General features: G+C 38.5%; 1 protein-coding gene across 1 annotated transcript in view; it reads right to left on the reverse strand.

Annotated features, from left to right (window-relative positions):
• The window catches only part of glb1 (galactosidase, beta 1), a 75,653-nt gene that overhangs the window by 26,229 nt on the left and 29,251 nt on the right, over nt 1–20,173 (reverse strand). The window contains exons 8-14 of the mRNA XM_059945282.1: nt 19,919–20,040; nt 19,781–19,821; nt 18,641–18,753; nt 15,959–16,033; nt 14,604–14,690; nt 8,351–8,464; nt 199–330 (exon numbers count right to left, since the gene is read on the reverse strand). Coding sequence (XP_059801265.1) covers nt 199–330; nt 8,351–8,464; nt 14,604–14,690; nt 15,959–16,033; nt 18,641–18,753; nt 19,781–19,821; nt 19,919–20,040 — 684 coding nt within the window. The remainder of the gene's footprint in view (nt 1–198; nt 331–8,350; nt 8,465–14,603; nt 14,691–15,958; nt 16,034–18,640; nt 18,754–19,780; nt 19,822–19,918; nt 20,041–20,173) is intronic.

The following is a 20,173-nucleotide window of genomic DNA, read 5'->3' on the forward strand; positions in this document are numbered from 1 at the left end:
GAAGAATAAAATATTTCTTCATCTCCAGAACAGGAGGAAGATTTGAATAAACTAAAAACTGCAATTCTCTTTTTAAAGTTTTTAAACACGTGTGGTTTGACTAACTATATATCCATACACTGCTAGGGGATAACCAATGCACTAAGTTCCAGAGTAGGCATACCACAGGTATAATATTGAAAATTACATATCACATACCTTAAAATCATTGATGTATTTGCCATAGTTTATTCTACCCATGTTTTCAACTAATATATCAAGCTGTGATCCAACTTGACCAGTGATGTTTATCAAGTAGACTTTATTCCTTTCCAGAATACCTTGAAATACCTAATGAACAAACATGGAATAAAACAAAACATAATTATATTGTAAGAACAGAACTCAGAAGGCAAAATTATGAAGCGAAAAACTTGTGACATTTGGAACATCAAGGGTAAGCAATTTGCAAGAAACCAGAATCAAGTTTTGTTTTCAAATTGCAGGATTTGTAATAACATTCCTGTTATGGTAGCAACTTCAGACACTCTAAAATGGCTGTTTGTCTTCAAGCAATTGCCAACATCAACAATTCACAGTAAATCTCCATGAAACAATAAGTTTGTGATTCATATAGTCACTTCAATCCTATCAAACTGAAACCTGAATGCAATTAGGAGAATGGCAAAAAAGTTAAACTGCACCCTGCAGGCTTTCAAAATGACCAGAGCTATCTACATTTGTATCATTCTTTCCATGTTTCAGCTTTACACAGTATTATAAGTATTTCTAATAAGAGGAATTACTAGTCATAAACAAGAAGTCTTTCCAATTTTTATTTTGACCAACACTCAGTCTAATTATCCAACACCTCCAATCATATCTGTCCAAGTTACCCTGACACCTGTTTAGATTTGTTATCAGTAAAAATCATTCATTCAAAACCAAGGGGAGTTAATCAGAACAGCTGTATTGTTTTCCTATTAGATTCCTCCTTCTTCACCTCTTTACCTCATCCACCTATCACTTCCCAGCTTCTGAATTCATCTCTCCTCCCCATCCATCCACCTTCCCCTCATGTGGGCTCACCTATCACCTGTCAGCTTGTACTCCTTCCTCACTCCTTACTTCTTACTCTGGCTTCTGATCCCTTCCTCTCCAGTCCTGATGAAGGGTCTCAGCCTGAAAACATTGACTGTTTATTCCCCTCCACTGATGCTGCCTGACTTGCTGAGTTCATCAAGTATTTTGTGTGTTTTGCTCAAGATTTCCAGTATCTGCAGGATCTCGTGATTTTGGATTTGCTGTATTTTGCTTTGTACTTATATTGTTGAGATTTTTACATTCTATTTTAAAATACATGTTACTTGAGCAAGTTTAAAAATACCATTGTGTTTATATTCAACTAGGTCTCATCCCATCTAAGAACACTGTAATCCTCAAACACCATTTTGTCAACTGTTTTCTGAACTAATTCTAGTTGGATTAAAACAATTGAAAGTGAACATAATAATAAATTGGGGTGGATATATGGAAAAGACTGTGCCTGTGAACAGAAACCTGAGCATAATGTCAAACTTAAGCTAGCTGTAATTGGTCTAAAATAGCCTAACTCAGGGAAGAGCTAGGGATTGACATTAAAGGCAAGTCCTTTTTGGGAGACGAGCAATGTGTTAATGCTACCTGCAGCTTTAGGCCAGAAATAATGAAAAGTGTACACAGACTAGCCAGATAAACTAGAACTAGGAATCGATATACAATGGCACAGAATTCATAAGAAAAAAATAATGATAATAAGACTCTCATGATCAATTGTTTGAGCAATAGGAGATCCCTTATTCTGGCGGAGCACCTGGTACAGCATTCGAAAACCTAAGTTGTTGGCCAAGGGCCAACGTAATTCACATGGATATTGTGTTGATACAATAAAGTGCAAGTTTTGAATTAATTATGATCTGTGTGTTCATTTACTTAACCCAAGTTAGTGAGGCAAGGGTGAACATATGACTATAGATATTGATTTTATTTCTCTCCTTTCTCCTTAACCTCCATTTGATTAATCATCAGCCAAATTAACCTGAATGTATGGTAAGTTGAATGAACATGCCTCTCCAATTTTATGAAATGGTTTTGATATGTCTTTTGAACAAAGAGAAGTATTTATTTTTTACATAACTAATTGAACAGCAGGAAATTCGAACTGACAAAGATAACACAAAAGCAAGGCAGTAACAATGACAGAAATCTTAAATAAAAACAGAAGGTACTGGAATGCTGAACATATGCAGCCACACCTGTGGAGAAATAATTCAGAACAGTGGTCCTTCATTGGCCTGAAGGAAGCCTTAGCAGTTTCATAAAGTTCATTGTAAATATGGGACTAGAGATTCGTTAGGGGAAAAGGTCTGCAAGACATAATGTGCAGATTATGTTATGTCTAATACATTATAAACAATCTTCTATTGCGGTGTATAAAATGTCAAAGAATACAATCACCCTACTGCCTCTTGACAATGTCATTTTGAACAGGATGGGATGGAGGTGCTGGATTGCTACATCATAGAAACAAGAATGAACACAAGAGATTCTGCAGCTGCTGGAAGTCTTATGCAACACACACAAAATGCTGGAGAAGCTCAGCAGGTCAAACAGAATCCATGGAGGGGAAGACACGGTCAACATTTCAGGCTGAGACCGTTCATCAGGTTTTATGGAAATATGGGGGCAGAAGCTAAAATAAGGTGGGGGGGAGCAGAATGACAGCACACTTACAGGTGAAAGGTGAGACCAGCAGAGGGTGGAGGAGGGGAGAATGAAGAAAGGAGGTGATAGATGAAAGAGCCAAAGGAGTGAAGAAGAAGGGGAGGAGGGGAACCGAGGAAGTTAATGGTCAGGGAGAAAGAAAGTAACCAAAATGGGAAATGAAAACTGGAGAAAGGGGAGGGGGATTGATTACCAAAAGTTAGATAAGTCAATCTTCACGTCATCAAGTCAGAGGCTATCCAGATAGAATATGAGATATCGGTCCTCCAACCTGAGGTTGGCCTCATCATAGAGGTGGAGGCGGAGATGGACAGACATATGAGAATTAGAATGGGAATGCAAATTTAAATGGGTAGCCACCGGGAGATCCTGTCTTGTGCAGTGGTCAGAGTGAAGGTTCTCAATGAAGTGGTCCTGCAGTCTGTGTCAAGCCTCACCGATGTAGAGGAGGCCCCACTAAATGTACTGGATACAACAAATGGCCCCGACAGACTCACAAGTGAAGTGTCTGCACACCAGAAAGGACCATTTGCAGTCCTGAATAATGGATAGTGAGTGAGTAGGTGTAGGATCAGGTGCAGAATTTGTATATTTGCAGGAATAAGTGCCAGGGGATCAATGGGGAAGAACGGGTGGCCAAAGGTGTCACATGGAGACTGATCTCTACAGAAAGCAAAGAGCAGCAGGAGCATGGGGGAGGGAGAGTGGGAGGGAAAGAAGTTGGAAGTTAAGAGTAAGTTTATTATCAAACTACATACATGTCACCATACACTATACAACACTGAGATACATTTTCTTGCAGGCATTCACAGTAAATATAAGAAACACTATAGAATCAATGAAAGACTGCACCCAATGTACAAAGGACAACAAACTGCAAATACAAAAAAGAAAATAACAATAAAAAGTAATAAATATTCAGAACATGAGATGAAGAGTCCTAAGAAATTAGTCCATAGGTAGGAGGAACAGTTCAGTGATGGACAAGGTGAAGTTGATAGAATTTATCCCCTCTGGTTCAAAAGTCTGATGGTAGAGGGATAATATTTGTTCCTGAACCTGATGGTGAGGGTCCTAAGGCTCCTTTATATCCTTCCCAATGGCAGCAACAAGAAGAGAGCATGTCCTGGACATGGGGGTCCTTTATGATAGATGCCATTTTCCTGTGACAGTGCTCCATGCTTCTATTGTTCGCGAGCAAAGCTTCCATTGTTCAGTGATTAAAGCAATGAGGGAGGTTGAAACATCAATCCAGAAGCTTGGAGATCATTTGGGTGCTTCAGTGCTGTTCAATCTGAGAAAATTCCGAGAGACGGAGGCAGTGTGCGCGGACCTTATAGCGTGCAGGCAGCAGGACGGGGTACAACCCAGTGTTTAACTCCATTTTGCCGATTAAAGTTTTCATCGTGCACCAATTAAAGGGATGAGAAAGACTGAAGCATTGAGACAAGTGCGGAGAGTGAGTGTCGACTGCCTGGCTTTTGATTGCTTTGTACTGGAGAGGAGAGAGCCTACCGTTGTGCCCAGAGAGCGTTGCCTGAGTTTTTTTGCGTTTTGAATGTGGACTTGGACCATAGACATTTTTTTCAGTCTCTTTTTTATTCTATGGTTTTGCCCAATCTTTCTCTTTTTTTGTGTGTGGGGAAGGGTTTTGGGGTCTGATGTGCCTGATCTATTTGTGTGGAGGAGGAAGGATTTGGGGGTCGATGTGCCTTTTCCATTTTTGTTTATTTCTTTAGTGAGGGGAGGTGGGATTGGGGGTTGATGATCATGCTGCCTTTCTTTTCTTTCTTGGTTTCATGGCTAACCAGAAAAGAAGAATTGCAAAGTTATTTACTTTAATGATAAATTAACCTTTGATCACATAGATGTGCTCAATGGTGGGGAGGTCTTTTGCTGTGATGGACTAGGCTGTATCCACTACTTTTGAAGGCTATTTCATTCTTAGCGCTGTGATACCATTAGAGTAAGTGGAAGTTATGGAGGACAATGTGCTGGAATCATGGGTGCAGACAAGGGGAAATCACTCGCTAATATGATGATTTCAAGAGAAGAAGCAGGTTTACACAAGAACAGGAATTGGTAATGGTGAAAAATGTGTTAAAACCACGATGAGTAGAAGAATCATGAAGAGGAAGCAAAATAACTTGCATGATAGCAAGAAAAACAACATATTTACATTCAAAAGCTATGATTCACATCTCCAAAAGAAGGCAATTAGACCAATTGATCTCTGCAGTTTGCTGCTTCCTTGGCATTTTTAGCTTTTTAGCAGATAGGCATTTTAAAAGATTGAGGGATTTTTTCAACTAGTGGCAAAATGCTTCCTTCTTTTGTTTAAGTAGTTGATGTGGGATGCTTTTCCATCAAAACAGCCATTACAAAGATAGGTAATGAAGTCTAAAGGACTTGGAGCATGCCTTGTGAATGGCAGTTTTCAGAGCCTTCCAATCATCCTCAGCTTTGGCATCTACATTAGCAATCTAGAGGATGGAAAGGCTTTAGATCAGGTTTTTGCCCCTATTTTTTCTGTGACCTGGTATCTCACCTTGAAATCCTGATGCAGTTACAGTGTGGCTTTAGACCAGAAAGCAGAGATGTAGTGTAGACCTCCGTTAGTCTTGATAGACCATGGATTTGCAGCTTGGAAAGTTTCCAGAGCACAAGCCCGGGCTAGGTTTTTTTTAAATGGAAGACCAGCAGTTGCCCAAGCTGCAAGTCTCCCCTCTCCACGCCACCAATGTTGTCCAAGGGAAGGGCATTAGAACCCATACAGCTTGGTACCGGTGTCATCACAGAGCAATGTGTGGTTATGTGCCTTGCTCAAGGACACACACGCAAGCCTCAGCCAAGGCTCAAACTAGACAAATGCCTTAACCACTTGGCCATGTGTCAACCAAAAGCAGAAATACTAAATAAATCATTGTGGTCAGATAAGTCGGAATTAAAGGTTCAAAGGAACTGTTGGGGTTTTCGTGATCACTCTAAGCTTCTGACTTGATTAAATAAGACATTTTGTGGGAATATCATTTTAGGTTCAACTACCCAGAAATGTTTGTCAGCATCATCAGACTCTTCCATAATCACATGAGCTCATGAGTCTACACAATGGTTTTGGTAATTTTTTTTTACCTCCATAACAGAATGAAGTAAGGTTATATTACCAACCCAATCCATTGTTCCATTTTTCTGGCAGGAAATCTTTTTTCCTAATTGAGGTGACACTTTCCATTTGAGATGTCTAATGTGCAGAAACTTGTCAACCGAGTAAGTCTGCATTCTAAGTTCAAAAGATGGAAAATCTGGTATACCTAAATAGTTTCCTTTTGTAATACACAAAAATGAACAAAGATATCCAGCAAAGAATCAGTTAAGCAAGTCTGACTTACCGAAAGGACCCTCGAGAATCATGATCTCCAGATTTCAACCAAGTTCAGTACCTACAAGCTAATGATTAGACTAACCCTTCTTTATGGTTGAACATTTGGGTTTTGTAGCAAAAACATCAGAAAAACTCAGAACAGCATTATCAGGTTGTTCTGCAGTGAATTCTCAGAATCAAATGAGAAGACTATTACATAAATGCCAGCGTCTTATTTGAAGCCACTATCAGTATTAAATGCATTTATTAAGCACCAGCTACTCTTGGGCGCATGTGTGTGGATATTGAACATTATTAAAAAATTTTAAAGCCTTAGTTATGAAAATATCGGTCTATAAGGACCCTGGGTATCCTTAGACCACAGTCACTGAAAGCAAACCTGCAGATTCAGTAAGCAGTTAGGAATCCAAATAGTATGTTGGCCTTAATAAATAGAGGCATTGAGTGCAGGAGAAAGATCAGATTGCTACAAATTATAGGCCTTGACGAGATATACCTGATACATTGTCTTCTATTTTGGTTTCCTCGTTTGTTTAGAGATACAGCTTAGTAACAGGCCCTTCCAGCCCAGTAACTCCACACTGCCAAGTTAAACCAATTAACCTACTAACCAGCATACCTTTGGAATGTGGAAGGAAGCCAGAGCACTCTGAAGAAATCTGCGCAGTCAAGGGGAGAACAGACAAACATCTTGCAGAGAGTGGTAGGAATTGAACTAGGTCGATAGCACTGAAATAGTACTACGTTATTTAAGAACAAATATACTGTTGTAAAAAGAGTACTACAAAGGTTCACCAGACTGATTCCCGCAAGGGGAGGACTGTCATATGAAGACAGATTGAGTCAACTAAACCTATAGTTATTAGAGTTTAGAAGAATGAAGGATGATCTCACTAAATCACAAAACTGTTCAAAAGATTGAGGATGGGGTGGATATTTTCCTCTGGTTGGGGCAAGTCTTAGAACAGTGGTCACAATCTGAGGATATGTATCAAGACATCAGGGGTAAAGACAAGGAGAAAGTTCTTCACTCAATTGGCGATGAACCTATGGAATTCCTTTCACAGAAGAAGGTGGATGTAAAGTCATTGAGTATATTTATTGAACCTGCAGACACATTTCTAAACACAAAGACCAACAACAGATATGAGGAGAGCATGGAAATATAGTATTGAGATACATAGCTGAACAGCCATGATCATATCGAATGTTGGAGCAGCCATGAAAGACAAATGACCTACATCTGTGCAACACACACAAAATGCTAGAGGAACTCAGCAGGCCAGGCAGCATCAATGGAAAAGAGTACAGTCAATGTTTTGGGCCGAGACCCTTCATCAGGACTGGGAAAAAAAAGATGAGGAGTCAGCGGAAGAAAGTTGGGTGAGGGGAGGAAGAACCATAAGGTGAAAGATGAAACCAGGAGATGGGGAGGGGAGGGGTGAAGTAAAGAGCTGGGAAGTAGATTTGTGAAAAAGATACAGGGATGGTACTTGTCTATCACCTCCTCCTGGTCCCCCTTTTCTTTCTTCCATGGTCTTCTGTCCTCTATTAGTTTCCCTCTTCTCCAGTCTTGTATCTCTTTCACCAACTTCCCAGCTCTTTACTTCATCTTTCCACCCTCCCCCTCCCAATTTCACCTTTCACCTTGTGGTTCTTCCTCCCCTCCCCCACTTTCTTATTCTAACTCATCTTTTCTCCAGGCTTGATGAAGGGTTTTGGTCCAAAACGTCGACTGCACTCTTTTTCATAAATGCTACCTGGCCTGCTGAATCCCCACACTTTGTGTGTGTTGCTTGGATTTCCAGCATCTGCAGATTTTCTCTTGTTTTGATTGACCTGCATTGTTCTTTTTTTTAAATATTCATTATCTGAGGGATGCAGAAAATAAAAGTTGCAGGAGCCAAATGGGCACCAGTTTCCTCAGAGGTATTTCTGGAGCCTGGCTGACACAAGGAAAGCTATAAATTAAAAAAGGTATTTGTCTGTCTATTGTCAGCAACTTCCAAGTACTGTATATACTTCCCATATACGCCAGTTACAGCCCTTTCAGCCCCTGTCACATCAGTTGAATTCACCAAGAAAATTCAGGATTTACTATTACACTGCTCTAGAATTCTTAAAAAATATTCTGTAATGTTCATAAACTCTAGAAAGTAATATTACATCCTAGAGATATTATATACTGACTGAACACTAATTGGGGAAAAAAACAGGACACCTTACCCCATCCACCATGACGTAGGCCCGGTCATGAACCCCATTCAAAGGTGATGACAGTGCAGTAGGCCAATTGCAACTTACTGGGAGAGTCGTTCGATAGAGCATGTATCCAAAATACTGTGGAAAAACAAAACAACAAATTCTGATTAGAAGTGCTATCAGAAATTCAGCATATATAGGAAATTTCACCAATAGAAGTTGGATGCAATGCAATGACCTGTATAAGAGCCAGACACCAGCAAAAAGCAGCACACACCAGGCAAGCTAGCAAGGGAAGTGAAATAACCAACGAGCAGCTTGCAATCAGCAAAACTGACATTTTATTTGCCTACATGAGCAAAGCAAACAAGTCACTATCTTCATTCTAGACCATAGTCATTTCAATAACACTATCAGACAGAGATCAAGGAAAGCTTTCCTGATGCACTTCAAGAACAGAAAAAGAACCAAGGGATACATTGTTAGGTAGATGTTTAAAGCTTACTTTGTTCTTCAAAATGAAAGTTTGCTGAAAATAATCTGTCAGAAAGAAATTCAGACTGAAAAATACAAGATTAGAGCAAGACTAACTAATTTGATTTATTTGAAGTTGGAGAATTCAACTGAACACCAAGTTCTCCAATTTCTGGTAAAGTTCTTGCCCTTCTACCCACTTCACCCCTACACTCACCAAAGTCCCCATCACCTTGTTTCTTTCCTTTCCTCCACCTACTCCATATGCCAATCACTTGCATACTATTGCTATTGATTCCTCTTTCTTATTATTCCTATCTGCCTTCCCCATCTCCCTTCCTCGATTCTAAGCTCCACCTTCCTCCCATAAACAAGAGAAAATCTGCAGATGCGGGAAATCCAAGCAACACACACAGAATTCTGGAGGAACTCAGCAGGCCAAGCACCATCTATAGAAAAGAGTAAAAAGTCAACATTTCGGTGCTGATGAAGGGGCTCAACCCAAAACATCGACTGTTTGACTCTCCAGCGTTTTATGTGTGTGTGTCCTATCTTCCACCCCTCAGATTCCATCATCTTCAGCCCTTTGTCTCTTCCACCTCACAGATACCAGTGCTCTTTTCACTCTCCTCTTCCCCCACCCATCCGCCTATCACGCCGCTTTTCCAGAATCCAGCTCTTGCTCCACATGTTCCCTCTAACTTATTTTATGGTAGATAACTCCCCTTTATCTTTCAGTTCAAATGAAGGGTCGCTACATGAAACATCGACTTCCCACTTCTCTCTGTAGATACTGCCAAACCTGCTGAGTTCCTCCAGTATTTTGTGTGTTGAACAGATTCCAGTATCTGCAATCTGTCTCAATTTCATACATATTATTATTTAGAAGTTTAAGTTGGAGAACACTCTTAGCATTAAAATTCCTTACATTAATATTTGAAACAAACCTAAATACAACAGGAGTCAGAATGTGTGACAGAATTGCAAATACTGGAGGAGTATAGACAACTGAAAATGGTGAGGGTAAACAAGGTTGAAAATGAGGAGGGTCAGGACACAAAGGGATTTGAAAACAAAAAAACTACACACTGCTTAAACAGTAATCAACATGGGAATCTAACCACAGGGATGATGGGTGATCAGGGCTTGGTGTGAATTAGGATGCAGACAGAAGAACTTGAATTTATACACAGAAGAACAAGCAATCCCTGGGAATAGTAATGTGTAAAAGGAAGTAAGTGCTTGAGTGATGGCTTCAGTAGGTGAGGCTGTTCCTTGGACAATGTAGCTAAGGAATTAGAACTAAGCTGTTTTGGCAATAGCACATTTTAACGATGAAATTCAATATCAGGATTGCAAATACGCTTGTTCAGCTTTGGGGTTAGGGTTAATTAGGAAAGAAGCTGGTTGATGGGTAAGGAAATCTCAGTCTGCGAGTGATAACAGCTTAAGTCTTTCCATTATCATACTGGAGAAATCTCTGCTCATTCAGTACCAGATTATGGAATTGTAGTGGGGTAGGGGCTAGGGTGAAAAAGATCATTAGAGCAAAAAAGGGGCTGACAGTAGTTCACTGCTGAAGTGTTTGGAGATCAGAAAGCTAAACCATTAAAATCAATTCTATGAGTTCCACACACAAAAATACTGAAGGAACTCAGCAGGTCAGGCAGCATCTATGGAGAGGAATAAGCAGTCAACATTTTGGGCTGAGACCCTTCAATGCCAACTGTTTATTTCTCTCCATAGATGTTGCTTGACCACCTGAGTTCCTCCAGCAATTTTGGTGTGCTTTCTTGATTTAAGCATCTCCTGTGTTTATGAATTCTATGAGTTCAATGTGATAGATACCACCAGATTTTCAATAAGTCCATAGAGAAGCAAATACTTAATGGATTGCAGCTATGGCCAACAAAGTGAAAACCATGATTGTATAATATTCAGGCGAGTTAAATACATCACTGAATAGAGAAAAAGAACAGCCAATATGTTTTGCTTTTGTGATGTGGCAAATGTTCTTCACTGAAAGCTCAACAATCTATTTTGTCAGTGAAGTTTTAATGTTGTTTACATTCTTTATTTGCTGCTTTTGTAGGCTTAAGTGAGAGTGCACTAGCTAATGATGTACAGTCGAGCATTTGAGCTTTCAAAATCATCTGGCAAAATACCGAGTAAAAAATCTTGTGAGCCAAATTGATTCCAATGGAATGGGACATTGACTAACGAACAGAAAGTAATGAGTGTATTTAAGCAGTTGTGGCCAGAATGGATGGAATCAGTGTTAGGATCGATGCATTATTTATATTAGTAACCTACCTTTGGGTATTCAGAGCAAACGTAAGGGTCTGTAGATGCCACAGTAAAATGTAGCACTATGTGTGTGCAGGTTTTTGGATCATTAGATAGATGGACTAATGAAACAGGCAGTCATTGTAGATGAAATTTAATGCAGATTTGCATAAAGCAATTCAATTATAAACACAGAAGAGCAAAATTAATGAAATGATATAATTTTAAAGAAGTGCAGGGAGAAACAGACCTTGGGGACATATATACACACACACACACATCACTGAATGCATCCCAAAGTGTCAGGAAGGGTACTAAAATAATCAAGCTAAATGGAAATGTATTTAGTCTTGTGGAACAGAACAAAGAATTTGGTAAGAAAGATTCACAGAACAAATGAATGATTTAATTAAGTTCATATTCTCATTTGCTCATACTATACTTTATTTTTTACTCACTAAATTACAGGACAGTACAAGATCTCTGTTCACTGCTATCTCTAATTTCCCTTTGACCAATTGAAGAGGTAACTGAAGAATCAACAACACGGTGTGGACATGATGGTCACATATAATTCATACTGGATAAAGATGGAAGATTTCTTTCACTAGATCATTAATAACATGCCTTCTTTCATAATTTCATAACTTAAATTCCCCATGTGCTACTATAGACTTGAACTTGGGTTTCTTAATTCAAAGTTAACCACTGATAGCACTTATATGTTATTATATCCATGCAGTCAATAAAAGCAAAGCAACAGAGTTTTGTTAGAGAAGTAAAATTCATGGCCTTTATCATATAGGGATATGAAAGAGAACATGTTATCAAATACTAAACCAGTATGCTTAACATTCAGAAAAAACTGCTTGAAAATTACCTACAGTATTAATTCCATTTCAGGACACCACACTTTAATAAAGCTTTGGAAACAATGCAGAGTATTTCTTCCTCAAAGACATGCCAATTGGTAGTTTAATTGGCCACTGTAAATTGTCTCTAGAACGTAGGCAATCGTGAGGAGTCAAGAGGAATGTGGGGAGAATTTGAAGAAAAAATGGGTCTAAGCAAATTCCAGTTCCTGAACCCAGCTCTGAAAAGATCTTAACACTGTCTCCAACTACATTTCTTTTTTCTTTTCCCATCTTGCTCTAGTGTTAATATGTTTATTTCGTACTTTAGTTTTGCACACGTGTAAATTATGTTAATTTATATTTACTTTAAGTTTATGTTGACTTATGTTTGTCTTCATCTTGTAATGAATGCTGCTGCCTTTGCAAAAGATTGATTTTGATGGCATTTATACCCCACATTTAAGTTTGAACCTGAACTTGGACAAGCTCTCTCAGAGTCTGGCAGCAACAAAATGCTTGCTTTAAATGAATAAAAACAGTAAATAACAGAAAAGTTCAGCAAGTAGAATGGCATCTGTGAAATGAGAAGCATTAAACTGTTCCTCTTTCTACAGACATTGTCTGAGTTGTCTAGCATATTCTTTTTTTGTTTCAGATTTCCAGCATCTGAGGTATTTTTTTTAAAAAAAGGACCCTAAATGAATGAAGAAATCCTAGAGAAATTTGGAGAGGAGTTTCCAGAGTTTCGGTTCTAATCAGTTAAAGCCATGGTCAAATTTGCAGGGAAAAATATCCGATCAACTGCATTGGGAGCAACAGCAAAGTTTTAAAGCTGTGGGAATGTACTTGCAGATTAAATAAAACACATGATAAAATGCCCCTTATTGACGGGCAATAACTGTGTGGGGAAGTTGGAGAACGACTGCTCATGTGGGGCAGTTGGAGAACATGTGAGGATAGATGTTTGTGCCAAGGTGTGATGTCTCTGAGGAGGGTGCAATATTTTTTGCAGAAGTGCTGTTTGTTGGTTGGAGCGTGGGGTGTAATGCTTCTGCAATCATTCCTTGTTTGAAGGTTTTTTTTAAACAAGTGTCTGTGTTTGATGTCTATCAAAATTCTGCTCGTAGCTGAAAGCTGTTCACCCTGTACAAACTTGTCATTGTGGCTGTCTTCAGTTCCGTATACTTTTAAACTTTTGAGTTACCAAATTACACTTGTGAGAAGCGACTTAAATAGTAAGAATTTTCCATGAGCTCATGATCTCAGAAAGTTCCTCACAAGATGATAGATATTTCGAATCCTGACCCATTACAGTGCATCAATATTTCTAAGTTGTATGAAAGATGCATTTTTTACTCCTGTACTTCAGGACTTGGAGGCGATTTTAGAATGGACATCAATGGTCAAAGGCAAACAAGGGCATATTTTTATTTTAAAGAAAGGTACTTGCTGATAGCTGTGAAGAATTAGGAGATTTTGGAGATAAGAGCCTGAACATTACATCGGAGCATCTGGCCGTAATAAAACTGAAAAGAGACTTTTGTTCCACATAATGTAGGTTAAAATATGTGAATGGCAATGAACTTTCCCATAGTATTTTCAGTTTTATCTTAGGTTATCTAAAATTGTGTAAAGAAAGAAGCAACATGTTAAAATAGATCGGCATACAAGCACCTACTCGGTTTCATTGTGACTATCTTTCTATCAAGTCAATGTTAAATGATAAAGCAAGATGCAAACAGTACCAGAAGAATAAAGGACCTATACTCTACCATGGGCTGACATTTTCTAGTTAATGTGAATTATGAGTGAATCTTTTAAGTCCGGTTGTGTGTCTGTGTGGTAGGGGAAAGGTGACAGTGACAACTGAGATTTGTGCAGCAGGTTGGTGAGTAACTTCATATGGCATTTTGGGTCATTTGATGTGAGTTTGTTGAACTATCTGATTTTTGATTTAACAGAAAAACATGGTTGAGGCATTGAAAATTACAAAAAAAATTACCACATCTCTACAATAACAATTTAATTCTTTGAACTTCTGAACTGAGCCACAATTTGTTATAAGAAAAAAGGGTATTCATTTTGGAGCCAGGAAAGGTGATCAAACCTCAACTGGCTATGACATATGACATGTAAAGAAATAAAGTTTTGACTAGCAAAACAGAACTAAATGTTGACACAAACTGTTAATCCAATAATTTTTAGATATGGAATTTTGAAATGAAATAAATGGATTACTGCATATCATTATGTGATGTTTCTGGAATAACACTGGCATTTAAATGAATAAAACAAGATTGCTTTATTAACCTGGACTTTGTGGGAACAAAGCGATATGTCAGGGGCAGCTGACTCATATCGTTTCATATTGCCAAATCATATCGTTTCCTCACAGCCTGGTAGCACATGCTGTGCGGCCCGGTGGCTGGGGACCACTGTTTAAAAGCACTCAAAAATAAAAGTATGTGTTGTTTTGAGAGTTATATGATTAGAGGGACTTGGGGAAAAAGAGTGTGATTTCAATGGATTCACAATTAGATATGATCTTATATGTTCCAATATTAAGGGGCTGTATATTTAATTTAAATTGGCAAGCAAACTGAATAAAGCAATGATTCATATTTAATGCAACATACCTGAGAGGAAAAAATACTAAAGGTTACCTGCTTCATTTCAACAAATGTCAGTGGATATTTTGACTTGACAGAGGCAGATGACAGCAAGCTTAGCAATTCTACAACACTCTGTAACTATAAAATAGGAACAGTCATTGATCACGTGATTTATAAGACAAAATTTGTCTCTTAACAAGTTACAAAGAGCCAGTTAAAAACAAAGCTATAATACTACTCAGGATTAACTAAACTTTTAAACATTTACAAAGAGAACATCTGACACAAACAATGTTAATGAGTGGGCCTCCTGAGATAGCAATTTATCAGTCACTTATGTAAGAGAGATAGGCTAATCTTGCTGTAAAATTATAAACTTACCAAATATAATTGCCTTAGGTTTGATTGCACTGTGTTGCTAAGATCTTGATTCCCATCTACTCTGCTCTTTCAGCTAAGAGAAACTGACCATGTTCTCAGTAAATTTCATGCTCCTGCTCATGGTGTGCAGATTTGCCCCAATATCTGTCAGTACCTCCAGCTGAACTCTGTTTTTTTGTGTGTTTCCCCTTGGCTATCAGTCTGTGGTGTTGTATTGCCATCTGCTCCTGTCTCCACTCCTGCTCTACTCTGGCCCCTGTATTACTGAGAACTCTGTCCCTAACCTGTTTCTCATTATTACCTGTATTGCTGCCACCCGCGTCTCATTGTGCTCCACCTGTCATCTGCTACTCTGTTTATTGCTCAGTGCATTTCAGTCCTGTGTTTTCACCTGTTTGTTCCCAGATTGTGCCAGTGAACTTTCCTGAGTCTTTCCAACATTCGTATCTGAACTCTGTCCATCCGAATATCGACTCTGCCTGTTTCCTGATTCTGGTTTTTTGGATTTCTCGCGATGTTTTGATCTCTGCCTGAACTTTGACGCCGACTTTGTTTGTACCTCGGGATTTGTCATTCAATTAATATCACTGTGTGCACAGTACTGGGTCTCCGATTGGATCCCTGCTCCAGCGCCCTGACAATATCATATTAACAGAGAATTTTGAAATATAAATCTCCTCCTGTTTAATCACAGAAATATCAGGCACAAGGAAATTTCAACCATAGCAAGTAATAAGTAGATATGCTTTCCCATTTACATGACTGAGGGAAATTAATTAAACAGTGCATAATCTCCATATTACTTTGGAACAACAGCCCAAATTATGGGATCAGGTCCACATTTAATTTTCCCAATGCCTTCTATTAAGCATCTAAGGATTTTTATCTTGATGGGAGCTATACAAATGCATACAGCCACGCCAAACATCTTACACATAATTACTTTTGAAATATTATCAACGTTTTGACATAGGAAACACTGGCTAGGAATTTAACCATGCGCTGCTTCAGAATATACTTTCTACCTTTTTAACTTTGATTAACCCATATGCAAATTTTGGGGTTGCTGGTAAAATAGGGCCAGCTGGTAACTTCTTGTACTAAAAAAAGACAACAAAAACATAATTAGACTGCTTTAAATCTCATTAGCAAGTAAATTACAAATACACTTACCATTATTTTCATCCAATTGAGTATGGTGTTTATAGGTCAAAATTATGTTGACGATAAGGGCATTTTAAGGTGTAACTATCTTAAAAGATAATTAATTTGTACTTCAACTTCCATGAACAATTAGGAGATGTCTATGAAGTCAACTGAGCAAGTAGTTCCAGAATATATAATAAATTTGATGAGTTTAGAGTGCAGAAAATAGGTACAACTGCCTTCTGCGGTGCGTTCTCAAGGATATGCTCTCCATTCTTTGATCTCTGAGGTACACATCAATGATTTTGACATTAATAATTTCAAACACCAGATTGAAATGTTTGCAGACAGCATATAAAAGCTGCAGTGGGATTGATGGAAAATATCAAAGGACAGATCATGTAGGCCAGAAAATGGCAAGTGCAGTCAATTCAAAAAATATGGGCACTAGACAAAGAAATTGGAACACTGACTCTAACTCTACAGACTCTGGTTAAACAACAGAATAGTGTGTATTGTCCAGTCAGTATATTAGAGAAAGCATTGGAAATTTATGAGGATACCTTAAAGTGACACAGAACAAGGCCAATTAGCTCATCAGGTACATGTTGACTCCTAGGACAGAAATCCCACTAGTTCCATTCACCCCTTCTTAAACCTAACCTACACTGGAAAGATTTATACAGTTGTCAATTAACCTACCGGCACTTCTTTGGGATCTTAGAGGAAACTAGAACACTGAGACAAAACATACGCAGTCATGAAGAGAACACGCAAAATCTCCAAAGACAGGACACGGGGTCAGGATTAAATCCAGTCTCTGGAGCTAAGAGATGCACTGCCACGCCTGGAGATATTAATTTAATAGAGAAATTTAGCTGAGGTTAGCTTTAAGAAGAGTGGAGACTTTGGAAATATTTAAAGTAAAATGATGAGAGGCATGAATAGGATGAGTACAAGATCGATCATAGACATAAAATAATATAGTGCATTTAGTGGTGAGAGTTGAGCAGTTCCTTTTTATTTAGTGAATGGAATCCAGATCTCTCCTGTCTCTGAAACAGTAGAGGGAAAAACTCACTATATTTAAGAGCACTTAAATATATGGATGAGCACTTGATGTGCCATGATCCCAGTGCTCTGGACCCAGAGATAACTAAGTTTGGAATGATCTTTAACAGTTTACAAGAACATTATGGACTGAATAACATCCAATACACTTCCATACTTCAACAACTATATAAAATTCCGACTTTCTTCAGGACAATAATTGTGATGGCATATTTGAGCTCCACACCTGTACGATATTAAATAAACAAAATTATGGCTACAATTTTGTTTGTAATGTTTGCCAAATGGCCAGAGACTACTCAAAATCTTTTATTCAAAAAAATGTGATTTAGAAATTACGGCAAACTGGGTTGTAGTTTATCACATACTAATTACAGAGGACATATGGTGCGTTAGCCTTCATTCGTCTCTGTAAAACTGTTTAGACTAAACTTGAAATACTAGTTCAGTTCTAGTCACCTCATTAAAGGAAGGACGTGAAAGATTTAGAGAAGGTGCAGAGGTGATTTACCAGGATGATCTCAGGATTTAAGAGCATGTTTTATGAAGGTAGGTTGAGCAAGCTTAGAGTTTTTCACTTTGGAGAGAAAGATGATGAGATGTAACTTTATACGGTTTAATAAGTTGAGTGGATGGACTGATTTTTTCCCCAGGGCAGAAATGGCGAATACGAGGGGGTGTAACTTGAAGGTGTTGGGAGGAAAGTATAGAGGAGACGTCAGAGGCAGATTTTTTTTTTTTTACAGAGAGTGGTAGGTGCATAGAATGCACTGCCTGGGCTGGTGGTAAAGGGAAATGCATTAATGACATTTAAGTCACTCTTAGATAGGCACATAGATGAAAGAAAAATACAGGGCTACGTGGAAGTGAAGGCTTCATTTGATCCTAGACCATAAGACATAGGGGCAGAATTAAGCCATTCAGCCAATCAAGTCTGCTTCACCATTCCATCATAGCTGATTCTGGATCCCACTCAACCCCATACACCTGCCTTCTCGCCATATCCCTTGATGCCCAGACTGATCAGGAAACGGTCAACTTCCGCCTTAAATATAGCCATGGGCTTGGGTCCCGCTGCAGTCTGTGGCAGAGCATTCCACGGATTCACTACTCTCCGGCTAAAAAAAAATCCTCCTTACCTCTGTTCTAAAAGGTCACTCTCGTACCCTCCAGTTCTGGATATTCCCACCATCGGAATTATCCTCTCCACATCCATCCTATCTAGTCCTTCTTGGCGGAGGTTAAAGGATCAGCACAACACCGTGTGCTGAAGTGCTTGTACTGTGCTGTACCTATGTTTTATGTTAACTCAGTAGAAGAAATGTGACAAATATATCAAAGTAAGAAAATAAATGAACTGAATCAGCAAGTAACCCTGATCCACAACTGTATACTTAAATTATCTATAAACCAGTAACATAAGCATGTAGTCCTGGACATCAGAGAGTACAACACACAGTCTTGTTGGAAATGCATTGCGTTTTACTTACCTTGCCAATAACTTTCCTAATGGCGAAGTATTTTTCTGTTGGGTCTCCTGCTTCTGATAAGGGAGCATCATAATCATAGCTTGTTGGCTGTGGACTATATGGGGAGTTTGCTCCTACAGAATTGAACAAAAATATGTTCCATACTCACCTCAGTATTACAGCAACTTAGGATAAGTCAAAAGACATAAAATATCTAAGGTTAAAACATAAAGCACAAGGCTAGGGGTCAGAATCCATCAGGATCTGAGCAGTAATATCATGAGAGAAAGGCTATTGTGGAATATGTAGCTCAAAAAACAAACCCGAAGGGGATCTGCATGACACCTAATTGTTTAAATTACAATATTAACTTACTTGAAAGTTTTCACAAATTTAATACATTTCTTATTATTTCATTGCTCACGATATTTAAGAGGTCCCTGAGTGAGCACTTGATGTGCCACGGTCCTCAGTGCTTTGGACCCAGAGATAACTAAGGTTGGAACAATCTTCAACCATTTTCAGGAACATTATGGACTGAATAACATCCAATACAATAAGGCGATGATCGATTCAGCAGACAAAGCATTCATTTGGCAATTCATGAATACTCAAAAGGAAAATTTAGATTTTCTGGGAACAAATGGACAACTCTCTTCACATGGGTTGTGAACCAATTTTCCACGACAGGGAACTGCCAGCTTGGTCACTGACATAGTGCTTACAGCTATGCAAGGAATATACTCACAGTACGTATGTAACAGAACCAGGAGAGATGCTGACACAGCCAATAAGGTTGTTAATCAGCATATGAATCTTATTCTCCATAAAATGAGCAAGAAAAAGTGAGAGGTAAGATATCCAAATATCTTGGACTATACCATTGACTGCTCAGGCAGAGAAAAAAAATACTATTCCTACTTTGTGAGAAACTGCTGAGGATTAATTAGATTTCTACTAACAGTGAGATTGATCCCCAAAATATTGACAGGTCGCTTCTAATTTCCCACTTAAACCATTATTTCCTTCTTTCTGTGAAACTTTGACTGAAATTTCAGCAGGAGATAGGGAAAAGCTTCTTGTGAGGATTACCTCTGGGCTTTACTGATCCCAATAATTACTGATACCAGAAAAAAGCCAAGATGGGTGTTAGATTCTCACCATTCCAATAGCCAAAATTAGTTCCACCTTCAAACATGTACCTGGAGACAAAAATAGACATCAGATTTCAAAACGAAATCGCACTACTTAGTTTCTGAACATCTGAAACACATTAGAAAACTCAAAAATGATACCTACATGTTAACATTAGCTTCAATGGCAAGAATATCATCCAATGATTGAGCAACAGCCTCCTTTCCAATCACAGAATGTTTCTGACCCCAGTGATCTAACCATCCTGTATAAAATTCAGAGTTTACCTAAAAAAAGTAATTCATTTCAATAAAATTTGGTTAACATTATTTAACAAATGGAACTAGCTTTTCAGCATGTTGTCAATTACATTAAATCAGAGTACAATACATCCTATCATTCAACAGATTAATGGATCGT

The sequence above is a fragment of the Hypanus sabinus genome, chromosome 20, assembly GCF_030144855.1.
Source record: "Hypanus sabinus isolate sHypSab1 chromosome 20, sHypSab1.hap1, whole genome shotgun sequence".
Taxonomy (NCBI): Eukaryota; Metazoa; Chordata; class Chondrichthyes; order Myliobatiformes; family Dasyatidae; genus Hypanus; species Hypanus sabinus.